The sequence below is a fragment of the Passer domesticus genome, chromosome 4 (genome assembly GCF_036417665.1).
Source record: "Passer domesticus isolate bPasDom1 chromosome 4, bPasDom1.hap1, whole genome shotgun sequence".
Classification (NCBI taxonomy): domain Eukaryota; kingdom Metazoa; phylum Chordata; class Aves; order Passeriformes; family Passeridae; genus Passer; species Passer domesticus.
In genome coordinates, this window is record NC_087477.1 from 28615168 (window position 1) to 28631804 (window position 16637).

Below are 16637 nucleotides of genomic sequence, written 5' to 3' on the forward strand. Positions count from 1 at the left end.
CTGCAGTTTTGGCTGCTGCACAAGTCAGCCTTGTCTTCCTGTGGCAGCTTTTTGTTAAGAAATTGTATTTGGCCAGGGAAAGCTGTAGTGTCCCCTTAATCTTTGAGAAATGTTGCATTTTATCAAGTAGCAAGCAGAGTCTCTCAGGCTACACTCCTTTTCAAATGCCATAACCATTACTTCTCTTTTAGTCTTCCTCTGCATGTTTCACGGCATGCACAGGTCTGAAGATGGTGAAGGTACACAGAGAAAAATAGGAGGAAGATAAAAAGCAGCTGCTGAGAAGTCAGATGATGAGGCAATAGGTTTTGCAGTTAACTTGGTGGTTTTCAGGGAGTGGTTTAATTGCTATGCTCAAGGTCTGGTGTTTAGCCTGTGTCTCTTAAAGATGATCTTTGGGAAAAACAATAGTCTTTTGTGCTTTTTGCCTTGTGAAGGAAATGGAAGAATGGGAGGAAGTTGTTTCACTGCAAGTGCACTTCTGTTGCTGTTACAAAACTCCACAGAAGTTCATGGTTGGGTTTATTGCTACATGATAATTTGGGAGACAGAAAAGTGTGCAAATGGGATGAGAAGTAATCTTCAATTTAAAGATTTTTACTTTAAACTCTGTGGAGTTTGGTTACTTAGTTTAGTTCAAGTAATTTATTAGCATGTAGACATTTAAGAGGATGTCCACCTTAGAGATCCCTGTAAAGGACTTATGTCTAATAGTGATTGTTTTTTTAGGCTGGGATATCTTTTAGTCCATATGCATAATGACAACTAGAAATAATAGGGCAACAAGAGCTGGGTTAACACTACTTTTAATTTTTGGTCTAAAAATAAGAATTGGGGGGAATGAGAAAACCTATGGAATTTCTCTAAGCAAACTTTTTTTTTTTTTTTTTTTTTAAATAAAGACCTAATAGTCCAAGACAAAAGAGCAGTTCACATGTCTGGTTATAGTTTAGTGGAGTAATTTTCTGTTCTTGAAGACAGTTTTGCTTAGCCTTGTTTTAATAACTAAAGTGTAGTACTGTAAAGCAGAAAATAACTGAAGAGAGAAAATCTAAAAGTCAGTGTTTTCAGGTGTTGCACACTACAGCACGTGTAGAAAGGATGCCAGAGCACACCCAGCAGACGGGGCACTCTCCTTGCAGATTTGTCACTTAGCAAGTGCTGGCAGGAGCAGGGTTTGGGGCTGCGGTGTGGCGGGGTTGTGACAGTGTGTTGTGTGTGTGTGGCAGCCTCTGGAGGACATCAGCTGCATTGCATGGAACAGGCAAGTGCAGCACATCCTGGCGTCCGCCAGCCCCAGCGGCCGAGCCACCGTCTGGGATCTCAGGAAGAACGAGCCCATCATCAAAGTCAGTGACCACAACAACAGGGTGAGTTCTCTCCTGCAGCTGCGGGGTGCTTGCACAGGGGTGCAGGGAGGGGTTATGGCACCATTCCTGTGTGACAGATGTGGCATTCACATTCTGGGGCCCTCAGGTTAGGAAGGATGTTGGGATGCTTGAACGTGTCCAGAGGAGGGCAGCGAGGCTGGTGAGGGGCTGGGAACACAAGCCCTGTGAGGAACCTGGGGTTGTTTAGCCTGGAGAAAAGGAGGCTTACAGGTGACCTTATTGCTCTGTACAACTTCTGAAGGGAGGCTGTAGACAGGTGGGGTCAGGCTCTTCCACCGGGCAGCAGCTGACAGAACCACAGGACACAAGCTCAAGCTACAAAAAGGAAGGTATAGGCTGGATATTAGGAAAAAAAAATTGACTGAAAGAATAATAAAGTGCTGGAATGCTCTTCCCAGAGAGGTGGTAGAATCACCATCTCTGGATGTGTTTAAAAAAAGGCTGGACATGGCACTTGGTGCTATAGTCCAGATTCTGAGCTGAGGTGTTAGGACATAGGTTGGACTCGATGATCTTAGAGGTCTCTTCCAACCTCATTATTCTGTGATTCTCTGAAAGAATTCCTTCGCCCAGGATTTTTCTCCTGGGAAGCTGAGAGGCCTTAGAGAAAAGGAAACCAATTCTTATCTCATTTGCTTCTCCTGTGTTGTGCTCACACATGGAATATGGTTGGAGATTGTTTACCCACAGGTGATTGTTTCATTGAATTCTGGTGTGAGTTGTTCTCACTCTTTGGCCAATTTGGGCCAAGCTGTGTTGGGACTCTGGAAAGAGTCACCAATTTTCATTATTATCTTTTTAGCATTCAGTAAGTATCCTTTCTGTATTTTTTAGTATAGTATAGTATTCTTTAATATAATATAGTATTATAAAGTAATAAATTAGCCTTCTGAGAACATGGAGTCAGGTGCATCATTCCTGCCTTTGTTGGGGGTGCCTGGCAAATACAATAGACAGAGATCCTGGTGCCTGGCCCAGTTTGCTCTTGGGAGTGTATTTATGCAAGAGGGGTTGTCAGCATTGTCAATTAAAATAGCCAGATGCAGACTGAAGCAAGGCAAGGCACTCAGGTGTCCTATCACAGTGATGACTGAATTTTGAGAAAGCACTTATTGATCTGTTTGGGGCTACCACAGAAAGATTTTATTGATTTTGCCACAGAGAAGTGTGGTATTGAGCAGGTTACAGGGATGCTGCCTCCTATAGTTACAACCATGGTGCCACCCCTTTAGGCAGTGTAAGTGCAAAAAACAGCCGTTCAACTCGTGGAGAGTGACATATTTGTACAATTTTCTATTGTTTTAAATACAGTATTGTTATAACAAACTCCAAAGATACAGCAAGAGCTAAAAATTAAACTTAGAAGTGGGTTGCTGGGAAGTAGCTCTTTCCTCATTGTATTAATATTTTGATAAACTATGTCACTTTCAGTGTTTTCTGTTTGTCTGACATAACAGCAGCACAGTAGGCTGTCTTCATCATGTGATGATAGGCCTGTGATACAATGTTCTCATGACAATAATCTCCACCTAAGGTTGGCTTTTATTAAAATAGCAATAAAAATAATAGAGGAAAAGGTTTATATGGTGAGCTTCAGTGTTTTCTCACATTAAAACCTAGGATTGTGGAAAAGTCAGCACAGTGTAATCTCTCTGAAAGGACCTTGGGAAACTTAAGTGCAAGTCTCCTCATTCACAGAAATAAGGAGAATTTCCCAGTCTGAATGCAGTCAGAAATAATGCCTGGAGACACAGCTGCAAATGCTCTTGCAGTGGTGTTTTACCATGCACACAGACATATTTGGGCTAGTTTTTTTTTTCCTGTAGTGCTGCTCAGTTATGTGATGCTTTGGCCCCATGTCTCCCCTCAGATGCACTGCTCAGGCTTGGCGTGGCACCCTGAAGTTGCCACCCAGATGGTTTTGGCCTCAGAGGATGATAGGCTGCCTGTTATTCAGATGTGGGACCTGAGATTTGCCTCCTCACCACTTCGTGTTCTGGAAAGTCACACGAGGTATGAGTCTTGCACAGCGTGGTGTGCTCCATGGTATTTGCATGTTGGTGACTGTCCTGGTTTGTATATCCCCCTTCTGCTGTTCCCTGGGAAGGAAGGCTCCCTTGCTGCTGGCAATCTCAGCAGCAGCCAGTGCTGGATGCTGGCTTGCTGACCAGCCAGCCCTGTGCCATGAAAGACTTGTGGTTTTGGAGCTTGGTGCTCTGAAGGAAACAGGCCTCAAAATTAAATAAATAAACAAACTCACCAGGCTGCTGAAACTGTGAAGCTACTTGTTTGTTTCTAAGGTTTTTACAAAGAGGAAGCTAAGGAAAAAATAATTAGTAGTAGTTAATTTTGACTGAATAACATACTAAAGTGCATCCAGGCACATCCTTGTGTGGGTTTGCACAGTTTCTGTGCCCCTCAGTCCCCTAAATGCCTTCATTTTTGGTCTAGTGGATGATTTTGTTAAACTCTTGTCCTTCCTCCATTGTTGGTGAAACTTTCCTTATTGCTCAAATCCAGTGCTTGATTTAAGAAGGAAGAACAGTGTTGTGGTTCTACCAAAACTGCTCCCAGTGGGTTCTGCTGACTTGAATGTCTTGCTAATAAAAAGCTGAAATACTCTCTAGTCACTGACCTGGCCTGTGGGTTTGCACACTGGCTGTTAGTGACACTACAGGCAAACAAACCATGTTGTTACTGATGCTCAGGTTCTCCCATATGGCTGTTGCATTTCATTATCAGATACAATGGCTGCATCTTTATACCTTTCATGCAGAAAATAGAAAACATCTATTTCAACAAAACAAGGGCTGATAACATTGAAAAATTCCTCCTGCTGTAAGAGGAAGGGGTGGAAAGGGCATTTTGACATGGAATGCTGAACTTCTAAATATGCTTTGTTTATCACCATTTTGTATTTACATTAAGCTTTGTTTTTGTTGTGGCTTTTCATGCAGGGGTATATTGGCCATTGCTTGGAGTATGGCAGATCCAGAGCTGCTACTTAGCTGTGGGAAGGATGCTAAAATTCTCTGCTCCAACCCTAACACAGGCGAGGTATTGTATGCAAACCACTTTGGACAGACATTTTTGGGTTTTTTTAGAGGTGGCACATGTAAAGCACGTGTTCCTGTGCTTGCATTCCTAGGAATGATGCTTCTGTGGGATGTTGCCCCCTATCCTATTTGCTGTATGTGTCTTCTGAGCTTGTTGTGGTGGTGCAGGATTCCTTCCTGGTATTGTCAATATTACACATTTGTCCTTGCAGTTCTCTCTTACTGAGTAGTGATGTCGCTGTTCATTATAAGAGATGGAAATGGCTCCACTTTAAGTATATGCTTTTGTTTTGGGTCCAGTGTGTCTGGATCAGTGTTGCAATTGCCTTTTTCCTTCTATAAGAATTTTATCCAGCCAGGAGGGTATTTGTAGGTTGCCATAGTTGCAGCAGATCAGAACACTCAAATGTGTTCCCACCCCATCCTTTTGAGCCTTGGAATACCTTTCAAAGAGAATACAGATCTATTTTTCAGACAGTGCTTGTCCCTAGATGAGAAGAAATGCTTCAGACGTGCTGGAGGGCTCCTTGCCTCCAGTGGGCAATAATTGTGGCATGGAAAGTGTTTCTAAAATTCAGACATTGGCCAAAAGTGCAAAAGCTGTACAGTGTTAGATGAGTTATCTGAGCTGGATCCTGTGCTGTTACAAAGTTTTTACATGTGGTTGAATCATGCTGCATGTTTTTAATAAAAAATAAAAATGAGTTATGTGGGAGACAGCATTTTGCTGACAGCTAGCATTTTGAGTTTCTCCTAGTTTATAGTTAAATGTCTGCTGTAAAGGGAGCTTGTCTGTTCCAGGGCACAAAAGGCTGTCTGCCCAGGGTGTGCAGGTTTTGCCTTTTTTAGTTTTCCTGTGAAAACAGACTTCCTCCATGTAGCATGTGAAGATACCTAAATCAGCTCTGAATAATCTAGTGTGAATGTCAGCAGCTCACAGTGGGACAGCACAGACATACCCCACCTTCATCATTTGTCCTGTGAGGATTCAACAGAAGATTTAATGGGAGGAGAAGGAGATGCAGCAGTGGTGTGTGATGTTCTGCTGTTAGGAGATCATCAGGGTGTGCCCAGTGTCAGTGTGTGTGGTGTTGGGGAGGCTGCTGGGGAGAGGGAGAGCAGACCGCTCTCGGGGCACACGGGAAGGTTGTTGCTGTCGGGCAGGGTGCTCCATGGAAGCTCTGATTTGTTGGGCTTGGTTTTGCCCCCAGGTGCTGTACGAGCTGCCCACGAACACGCAGTGGTGCTTTGACATCCAGTGGTGCCCGAGGAACCCTGCTGTGCTGTCTGCAGCCTCCTTCGACGGGCGCATCAGTGTCTACTCCATCATGGGCGGCAGCGCCGAGGGCCTGAGGCAGAAGCAAGTTGACCAGGTGTTGAAAAATGTTCAGAATAGGGACAGAAGGGGGGGGCTGAACAAAAAATGGGAAGTCTTCAGTGGCTGTCTGCAGCCCTGCTTGCACTTCAGCACAAATAATGTTTAGTTTATTAGAGTAATGTCGCTTTGGTTTTCCCCCTTGTGTTATCAAAGCTCTCCTCGTCCTTTGGGAACCTTGATCCCTTTGGCACGGGCCAGCCCCTGCCTCCCCTGCAGCTTCCCCAGCAGACTGCCCCACAGAGTGTGGTGATGCCTCTGAAGAAGCCACCCAAGTGGATCCGGCGACCCATGGGAGCGTCCTTCTCGGTAAGGAGGAGACAGGGATGGGCAGGGCTGGCCTGGCAGCTAGGGAGGTAGTGCTAAACTCCTTAGAAGGGGGGAGTTCAGTGTGCTGCTCCAGCTCGGGAGATCTTCCTCTTTGTTATCATAATGGGAGATGCTCGGGGCAGCTTCCAGACAGAGCACTGGTGACAGCAAAATCCTGACCAGAATGCTTGGGAAAGGAAATGTTGCTGAGACATTCATTTGTGTCTTGGCATTAGGGCTTCGCTTTTGTTTCTGTGCAGTGCTTGCTTTAGAGTAAATAAATGTAACGGGGGGGGGAATGAGACCAAAGTGGGCAAGTATCTGAGACTTCGTAGCTTCAAAGTGCACTCATGTGAGTCAGTATGGTGGAGAACACCCAGGTTAGCTTTGATCAAGGTAGCAGGAGTTGCTGTAGCAGCACCAGGGTGGGTTCCTCCATGGCTGGTTGGTTTGCAGAGGAGCCAGCTGAGGGGATGGCAAGCTCAGCTTTTTTGCTCCTTGGCTCCACTCTTGGCTTATTTTCTAAACCCACAGGACATTTATTTGGGAACTTCTGGAGATTTTAGCCCGTCCATTTGAATTTGATTTCTTTGCTGCAATACTGCTCAATTTTCAGCATCATATCTCTGTTTATTCATGATCTGATGTGCAAATTAAATGCAATTTTCTCCTGTCAAAGAGAAGTGATGTTGCCTAGCCACTGACTGATGTGTCATTTTATGATGTTTATTCCCTTATTTGTCCTGGTTTCCTAGGAGCCAGGTGTCAGTCTTTTCCCTGGCTAGGTTTCTGCTCTTTTCTAATGCAGGTTTTACTGGACTCACCCGTGCAAATTAACTTTGAGCTATAGAATGAAATAATATCATAAGCTCCTAATTATTTTCTTGTGTTGATTTTACCTCTTCAAATGTTATCACAACTTACTGCCTATCTCTCAGTAGTTTCAACTGCTAAATAGTCTGGCAAGAGCAGGGCAGACATCATGCTTGAGCATTTACTTAATGATGTCAAGTAAAGGTTTCTTTGGCAACTGCATTGCAATATCATGAGATACTTCACTGTTGCTGGGTACTGCACAGACCCACAGCTCTAGCTCTCAGTTTCTGCTCTGTCTTTTGTCTGAGAAAAAAACAGGCACGGGAATGGCTGTGCTTACAAATCTTATTCGATGTGAACGTACTTATCCAACAAGCTCCTTACAGGCATAGAAGTATGGGATGGGGGGGAAACAAATAAATGAGCAGATGTCAGGAGTGTTCAGTTATTGGACAATAATCATATATGTTATATAAAATACATTTTGATACATGTTCCCCTGCTGTGTACTTGTATTTTCACATACTGTATGTGTGCTCCAATTCCAGTTTGGAGGCAAGCTGGTGACGTTTGAGAATACCAAGCCTCCACAGCAGCCGGGCATGGAGCAGCAGCCGCAGCATCCCCACGTCTACGTGAGCCAGGTTGTCACAGAGAAGGAGTTCCTGGCCCGCTCAAACCAGCTGCAGGAGGCTGTGCAGTCCCAGGGCTTTGTCAGCTACTGCCAGAAGAAAATCGACATGGCCCTGGCTGACTTTGAGAGGAACGTGTGGGCCTTCCTAAAGGTAACAGGCTGACAGCCCTGCAGGAGCTCCCCAGGCACTGGGAGAGCCAGGAGGTCATTCCTTCTGCACATTTAGCTGAAGAGGTGCTGGGAACCCAAAGCTGCAGGCTGTGGGAATAGTGCCCATAAGCCGTGGCACTGCAAAAGAGGGAGGGTCCTCAGGATCGGGGCTCTTTGTGGGGTTTGTGTGGAGTCGTGGCTAAGCCAAGGTGTGGATGAGGGTATCCCATGGTTTTGGATATTCCCCATCAGCACATATTTGTACAGGGAGCTGGTGAGAAGGTTTAAAGCTCTGGGATAGCTTCAGATGGGCTTTTCACTGCTCACTCTAAGCATTTAGAGGTTTCCGGGTGAAGCAGATAAACAGATTGTTCACCTTCAGTAACCACATGGAAGCCTTGCCCATCTGCTCGGGTGCCCAAGTCACTGAAGATTTTTGCATTTCTCTTTATTACATTCATTCTACTCAGTCACTAAATCTCCCTGGGTCATTTGTGCCAGTGAGGGAGAAAATGAGAAATTGTGAATTTCAATCTAGTCTTCAACTTTTTAAAGGTGAACTTCGAAGAAGATTCACGTGTTAGATACCTCGAGCTCTTAGGATACAAGAAGGATGATCTAAGGAAGAAGGTAAATGTGCCATATGTGAGATAAATAACTTTTGAATTTCAGAGTTTAATTTCAGAATTCTTACAGGAAACAGTTTGCTTTGTTGAGTTTTTTTTTTTTTTCATTAGTTGTGTCTTCTTGCAATATGGGTGTTCAGTGGAAATGCCAGAGCAGGCAGCAGACTTCAGAGGTGTGTCTGCATCTGGCTGTCCATTGTTGATGTGAAATTCTCACTCATCAGGAAGCTTTGATATTTATTGATTCAGGCTGTTCATGTAACTTTACTATGTGACCTCCTTCTACTCGAGCATGGTGGAATGGGATCTGCTTTTAGGCTTTCTGGCAGAAGAACATGTAAGCAGTTTTCATTAACTAGATGTGGACAGTCCTTTTTGTTTGAGGGAAATATCCTGCATTTTTGAAAGGAAAAGGAAAAAAAAAAGAAGCCCAGAGGTGAAACGTGGTTACATTTGGAAAAGCAAAATTTGGATTACTAGGAAGCAATTTTCACATCATTATAGACCTTTCTTCCCAGCTGGAAGATTTTTACTCAGTGTTACAGGGAGTTACCTGCTGTGCCTTTTGGCTCTGTTGTTTTCAGTTGTCTACCCAGGAACTATCTAGTATTTCTTCAGTTCTGTTTCAGTGGATTTTAACATTTGACCAATTTTCATTATGTCAAACTAATGTTTTATTTTCAAAGATTGGCTCCATTAAAGTGTCGTTGTGCTCACAAATTAAATGTCCTTCAGGGCAAAATTAATATGATTATGGGGAAAAAATCGTGATTTTGATAACAGTTTGTCCTCAGCTTCTAAATATTTGTGCAAAGGCAAGCACAGCAAGGGTAATCCTGTTATTGAAAAGCAGCTCTCAATTAGAGAATGCAGTTGAAGTTTAGTAGTGGTTCTGCAGAGTGGCCTCGTGAGATTAAAGCCCAGTGCTTGCTTTTGCTCTGGGTTTATATACCCTGTGCGTGGGGAGAAGCTGGGAAAATGGGCAGAGCTGAACTGGGTGGCCTGGAATGCTGTGCCTATTCCATTATTTCAGTATTTAGGAAACAGATGGGAGGAGCTACAAGGTCCTGGTTTTATGTAGCTGTTTTCTGAAAACATTCCACGTAGAAGTTGACTCCGCGTTTTGTTTTTTTTCATGTGAAGAAACAACACAGTGCAGCTCATCTGAAAGTTTGTGATACCCAGATGGAAAGCTCACTAAATCACAACTTGGTTCTCCTATTATTGGTAGCATTAGGAAAGTAAAAACATGGATCACAGATTTCAGCTTCTTGTAATAAGCTGTTAAGAACGTGGGAAGGGTGGGTTATATTCTTAAAACCTGTGATTCTCATGCAAGCCAAGTCCTGGATTTCTCATTTTTATTGTAAACTAGTGATTAAAAAAGAAAGCGAAAACTGTCTCCAGCAATTTGAGCTCAGCTCTCTACACAAACCAGCCTACAAGGGTAAAATAAAGGCTACAATACAAAAAGCAGTAGATAATTTTAGGAGCAATGTGAAACCCAGGCTCCCTGATGCTGAAATAATATAGAAACTCTATACATAAAATTGCTGGGTTTGAGAGCCCTAATTGAATCTGGAGTTATGGTTTGCTTTGCTTAAAAGCTGGGCATTTTAACTCTTCTTTTTACCTTGGAAAATCCTAGCCATCATCCTGACAAAGTGCCTGATGTCAGCAACCACAGCTTCCTGACAGGTTTTGTGTTCCACAAGGATTGTCACTGCTTTATTTTCCCTGACCAGAGCAGACAGAGGATTTTGTCCTTCATGTTCTGGTACTGCTTTTATTCCTGTGGTTTCCAGCAGCTCTAGTGAGGTTTGAGGCCTTTGAGCTGACAATTAAAGGTTTAAAGGTGTAGGAGAGCTGTTGTTTCCATCAGAGCTTGGTGTGCAGCTATCTTAGTAGTAAATCCATCACCAGCCTGGAAGAGGAAATGGCTTTAGTTTTGTGTTAAAGTGTTCAATTTCATGTTAACTGTTGCGCAAGCAATGTGGTAGCTACATGTGCCAGTTTTGCAATCTGAGAATTGTTGCCTCTTTAAAAGGGTACTTATTTAAATCTTTGTTTCCTAGATCACATCTGCTCTGAATAAAGAAGGTCTTGCAGATGGTGCCTTGGGAGAGGTAAGCAAACACATGTATGTAACTCTCTGGTTACTTTTATAATGCTATAGTAATTTGTAAAGTGAGAATAGTTTTTCTTTCCACTTGATAGCTGTTCCAAAGTAAGTCACAAACAATCCAGCATGTGGCAAGTTCCAGCATTCAGTAGTATGAAGGTGTTATTTTAAAAAAATAACCACTTCTTTTCCACTCAGATGTCCCCCTTCTTTTCCAATGAAGGGCTCTCAGTCACAGGTTTTAATGTGGGGTCTTATTGGCACCTGATTTCAAGAGCAGCACCTTCATCAGCCTTTAAAGAAAGCAGGACTGAGCGTGTGGTCCTGTGACTTTTCCTGCAAGAGTGGTAACTGCAGTTCAGGCACTGCCCACACTGTAATTGCAGTGGCCTGAGTCTACAGCAGGACTCTGCAGTGCTTTTGTGCCACAGACAATTCAAAGTCATCTGTAGCTGCCTCATGGGGAAGAAAGCTTTTTTTTTTTTTTCTTTTTGCATGTTTTGAGGCAGCTAAGATGAAAACAGCACAAGGTCCTGTGTAATGACAGAAAGCAAGGAAACCTAGCAGGGCCTCTGCCCTGTTTGTGAGGCTCAAGCATATATGGCCAATGCATTTCTGGTATTTTCAGTCTGGTTCTAACTGTTGGTTGGTGGAAAGGTGACTGTACTCTGCAATGCAAAGTATTTCTGCCTCTTTTGCTGGTGGATTTTATGGCATCTTCTCTCTGCTGAAGGCTCCTGCAGAATCTGATGGATCTGTGCCAAACGAGGGGGATGAAGGCCAGACTACAGAGGAGCAGTTCTTGGGAGAGGTATCTGTGGCCCTCTAGTGTAACCCTGCTGACCTCCCCTGTATTTACTTTGTTTCTTTTAACAGCATTTCATTTTCTTGGCTTTTCCTGCTGCTGAGTATATACAAAAAATTATTTATAATGGTAAAACTGGACTCTTCATGATATTTTTTTCCATCTGCTTCAGGCAGTATGTTCAGCTAGGTTTATTGCAGGCAGTTTTTGCTCAACTATGTCAGCATTTGGGATCCCATACCATTTGAACAGGATTGTTTTCAGCCTGTGTTTTACATATGAGGACAGGTCTCTAATCAGCACTAAGGACTGAGCCTCTGCCTTGTGAGGTGTCACTAGCGCTGCAAATAGTGTATTGCTGTGTGAACAGACCAGCTTTGCTCTTCCCCATTCCCTCAGTCTCCCTTTTGGATTAGAATTTGGGCTGGTAGCTGTGCTTCCTGTGCTTGGTGCCTGTCTGCAGCTGTCTGTGGAGATGGGGACAGTGGTTTAAGGCTCTTGCATGTTGGGGTGGTGCACTTGACTCCACATAACAAACAGCCTGTTAAAGACACTCAGATCAGGATGCTCTCCTTGGTTATGTGCTTGATTGATTGTTAGTTCTTTAGGCTCTGTAGTGGCAGACATATGTGTCTGACAGTGTAAGGGTTTTGCTGTATGCAGCCATGAAGCTATTGGATATCTCATTACAAATGTTTCTTCTAGGAGAGAATTCACAGCCAAACATGACCTTAGCCTACCTAAATATTTGTGATTCTGGCCTGAAGCCACTAGTGATGCATCAGGGTGTGTTGTCACATGCATAAAGTATGGCACATTATTCCTGTGGTAGTCATAACATGCTCTCAACTGATACCAAACACACATCCAGTGTTATCTGACATCAAAATCATTTTCCAGATGCTGTGTCCTTTGCACAAGCCAAACATAAAGCTTGTTTCAGACTTGTTTCCCCCTCCAAATGAATGGCTTTGGTCTACTGTGTCCTTCTATTTAGCTGAACAAGCAGGGTGTTCCTGAACTCTCTTCATGTACGGGAGCAATGGCTTGTGACAGAGGAGGTGGTTTGTGGGTCAGGTTCTGCACTTTGCTTAGCCTGTGCTGTGAAAATGGATGGTGAAGAAACACTTCTCTTTTGATGCTGTTTTTTATTATTGAAAGTTTTGTTTGAAATCCCAAAATCCAGACACAAAGTGGTCTCTGTCTTAATTCTGGGGGAATTTTATAGAAAAAGCAGCCTCTGTCTACTGGACATTCCTGTCCATTGGCCTTCCCTATTGAAAATTAAGCTTGTGTAATTTACTAAATTAAACTGGGGCATAGGTCTAGTGCAGAGGGTTTCAAGGATGAGCTGAAATTCAAAGTGGAGCAGAGTGGAACCTAGGTAGCTTTAATAGTAGACTGTTCTTGGTGTAGGGGTTAAGGCTGAAAGAGAAGGAAGGAAAAGGATTCTGATTTTCTCATTGTAGCTGTAGCTTTGCTCGGAGGGGGTTGTGTGTATATGGCTACAGATGCAAGTTGGTACCCAGGATCCAGGTGTCTGGCTGCTGGTACTTGTGAGATGAAGGAACTTTAACTGGTAAAGCAAAGAAAAACAAGGAATTCATTCACTGCTTCCCATGAGCAGGCAGCTTTTCATCCTTAAGAAAGCTGAGCTCCATCACATGTAACAGTGACTTAGGAAGAGAAATGCCATCACTGCAAACATCCCCCTCTTTCTTCTTCCTCCAGCTTTGTATTGTGCTGAGCATGATGTTAAATGGCCTGGAATATCCCTTGGGTCAGCTTGGGGTCAGCTGTCCTGGTTGTCTCTCATCCCAATTTCCCATGCACTGCCCACCTTCTCACCAGAGGTGCAGCAGGAGAAGTAGAAAAGGCCTTGGTGCTGTGCAAGTCCTGCTCAGCAAAAGGGATAACCTTCCCTTCTAAATTAATGGTCTCTGAGTAGTCTGAAGTTTTAAATTTAGCTTGCAGTGCAAGAGCCACATAGTTTTAAAATGTTTGTATTTTCTAAGTCTTTACATAATCTCATAAATTATGCTTTCCCTTTCTCTTAGACGCTGAAGGACCATAAAAAAGAAACTGAAGATGTGGGAGCTGCAAAGACAACATTTAACATTTCTGTTAGTGGAGGTACAAAAAACCCTTGATATTGATTTTATTGTCTGTACTGTTGTTTGTAAGTACTGATGTTGATACTGGTGTTCCAGTGAGAAGGCAAATTCTGCACAGATTGTGAAGGATTGTGATTACTTGCCTCTAACTGCATTCTCATGCAGTATCAAGGCACTTGAAAATACAGCTTTTTTTAAGGAAGGAAGGAAGTTGTACAGCACTTGTGTACCCCATTGCTGACCTGCAGCTGCTCTGAGTGATAAAAGAAGATATGCTTGGTCAGGCATGAAGTGCTGTTTCTACAGAAACTCCCAGGGGATCTTGAGTAACACAGAAGCCACTGACCCCTGTCTAGGTTTGACTTTTTATGGTACTATTCAGGTAGTTGTTTTAGGAGCCATTTAGACCTCTAGGAACTTGCTCTGTCACGAGTTAAGTACTGCTTGACAGTGCCCCTGTGGCATGGCTGTAGCTGGCTGGGAGCAGGCTGGTTTGCAGCCAGCTGTGCCAGTGTTGTACAGTCGGGCAGGATCACCTGCTGCTGCACCTCCGTGGCTTTTGTGGCAGCATTTGGAAGCTCACCCCTGTGTCATTGCAGATGTGGATGGGCTGATCACACAGGCTCTGCTGACAGGCAACTTTGAAAGTGCAGTGGATCTGTGCCTGCACGACAACCGCATGGCCGACGCCATCATCCTGGCCATCGCCGGCGGGCAGGAGCTGCTCTCCCGGACACAGGAGAAGTACTTTGCCAAGATGCGCAGCAAAATTACCAGGGTAGGTGTTTGCAGGCCAGAAGTAACGTGCTCATATGCCTTTGGCAACTCCCTTTTTCACCTTGAGAAGTTTTCTTGCCATTTTGTAGGTTTATTTCTGGCGGATGTTCGTAAGTGTTCGAGTCGGTAAGATCTCGGAGCAGAAGGATTTTTGTTACTCTCTTTTTTAAGGCATTGATAAGGGGACAGCAGGCACACCACCTGAATATCAGTACACAGGAGTGTTTTTTATCAGGAGTATTTTTTATCCCATCTCCAGTGTCTCTGAGTTGCATATACACTAATAGATTGTCAACAGTAAAGACAAATGCTTTGAGAAGGGCACATTTCAGTCTGCTGTTCTGTCACTTTTTTCACACGTGACCCATGCTCAGGGTCAGCAGCATTATGTTGATTTCTGCCCATGATCAGTCTTCACAGATTTTGCTGATGCTTTGTTTTACTGCATACACAGAAGAGAGAGCAAAGTATGCCCAGGGTAGATTAATCACCCTTTGTCTAGGAGACAGCCTGTTATGGCCAGCTGGTTATCGTTATTTTCAGCTTTTTGCAGTGCTAGAGGTTGCTGATGCTGCTTGTGCAAATATTTCTTTTTTACTACCAATATGAGAAATAAGTGACAGGAGGTTGAAACAGGAGAGGTGCCTTTAAAAGAACAGTTGGTTTAGCAAGGGTGGCAGCTTTTAGAGGAATTTCTTCACTGTAGTTCATCCTTTGGGAAAAGGTGTTTTTATGAAGAGCTGACCAGTTATCTGTGCCTAGGCTGACAGGCAAACATTGACCTTGTAGTTAGGATGTTGCATTTGTTGTTCAGGTGTGTTTTTTCTCTTCTGGTCCCAAAGTGCACACATATTGCTTGTTCAGCTGTTTCTGAGCTTGAAGTCTTGGCATGAGAAGGACTGTGTTCACTCTAGAGCAGCACAGCTGCCAAGTCTGTCTTTTGTCCAAAGCAAAATAACTGGAGGGAGAGTTTTAGAAGGAAGAAACTGGAATTCCATTCTGAGGGCTGTGTAGGGTTACTACAGCCAGCTCAGGTTTATATTGCTGCCAGCTCTTTATGCAGCCTTTTCAACTGCCCCTCACTGGTCAGCTGGAGACCAAGAGCTTAAAGCTGAATGGAACTGTTTAACAAACAAAATCCATACATCTCCCTGGGCATTGTGTAGAAGACTTTATAGCTAAATTCTTGGTAGGTCATCTTTGTCTGCAAAAATAGTGCTGAAAACCATTTGCAACAGCTTGTGGAGATTTGTGTATTCTTTTCTTGTTCATTTTGTAGCGAGAATAATCACCCTCTGCATGTTCTCTGAGCTTGTTTTGTGATTTTTTTCCTTTTTAAGTAAGATGTGCTTTTGTGCAGCTGTTGAATTGCAATGCAGTACCTGTCATGACCCTGGATATAGTGGGGATGGGTACACTGGAATAGATCCAAATTATCCTGTGTATTATACAGAAGAAGTCTTAGCAAAATCCTAACTGTGGTCTCTCTCTCCTGTTCTAGCTCATCACCGCAGTTGTAACAAAGAACTGGAAAGAGATTGTGCAGTCTTGTGACCTGCAGAATTGGAGAGAGGCTTTGGCTGCTGTGCTCACTTATGCCAGGCCAGACGAGTTTACAGCCCTTTGTGGTAAGGACCTTCACAGACTAGATAATTCCAAAGCAGTATCGTGGCTTTGCTCACAGGTCCTTGGCCAGTTGCTTCCCCAGCTTCAGCAGTGGTGGGGAGGGATACCCAGAGGGATTCACCAGCATCTTTGTTCTTATTTTATCTAGATCTCCTGGGTAGCAGGCTGGAGAATGAGGGGGACAGCATTCTGCAGACACAAGCTTGCCTCTGTTACATTTGTGCGGGCAACGTGGATAAACTTGTTGCTTGTTGGACCAAAGTTCAGGATGGAAACAGCCCCTTGTCCCTTCAGGTTGGTAATTCTTTTAAGAAAGGTGTTGGAAATAACAGACTGCAATCATTTGGCTCTTAAATCAAATTATCTAGTGTAGAGCTTTGCTGTCTGATGTACATCAGGATGCAAGCCTTTTCTTTCTGGAAAAATAACACACAAATATGATACTGGAAAACATGCTGGGAAGTACAGTGGCCCCTGTGTTTGCCTTGTTCTTTGGGTAGTGGTACTAATGCACTTCTTGTGTGAAATGGTAGTAGTACTTAGTGTTTTGGTAGAAGGGTCTTTCAGTGATTGCATTTTTTGTGGTTAGGAAATACTTGGACTTTTGTACTTTTGGAAGTTCAGGAGAAGAAATCAATAGAATTAGATTTAAATCTGGGGAGGCAGCTGTGGGAAGGTTCTCATGAAAGTTTTCCCTAGGGGTTTGCATGTACAAAGTTTGGTTTCCAGCAGTGAAATGCATTGCTTATAGCAGATATCTTGAGGGAATAGGGTTGATGAGTGGAATGAGGCAGTAATGGAATAATTTATTTTATAATATAATGTTAGTTTATTCC

At 43.5% G+C, this 16637-nt stretch overlaps 1 protein-coding gene across 10 annotated transcripts in view; it reads left to right on the forward strand.

The window, feature by feature from the left end:
• SEC31A (SEC31 homolog A, COPII coat complex component) overlaps positions 1–16637 on the forward strand; it is a 39592-nt gene that overhangs the window by 5193 nt on the left and 17762 nt on the right. For all 10 annotated transcript variants that reach the window (XM_064416815.1, XM_064416816.1, XM_064416820.1 and 7 more), the window contains exons 6-18: positions 1230–1370; positions 3262–3404; positions 4349–4448; positions 5659–5820; positions 5979–6131; positions 7496–7732; positions 8287–8361; positions 10433–10483; positions 11213–11290; positions 13342–13417; positions 13998–14176; positions 15677–15803; positions 15950–16095. In XM_064416815.1, the coding sequence (XP_064272885.1) occupies positions 1230–1370; positions 3262–3404; positions 4349–4448; positions 5659–5820; positions 5979–6131; positions 7496–7732; positions 8287–8361; positions 10433–10483; positions 11213–11290; positions 13342–13417; positions 13998–14176; positions 15677–15803; positions 15950–16095 (1668 nt within the window). The remainder of the gene's footprint in view (positions 1–1229; positions 1371–3261; positions 3405–4348; positions 4449–5658; positions 5821–5978; positions 6132–7495; positions 7733–8286; positions 8362–10432; positions 10484–11212; positions 11291–13341; positions 13418–13997; positions 14177–15676; positions 15804–15949; positions 16096–16637) is intronic.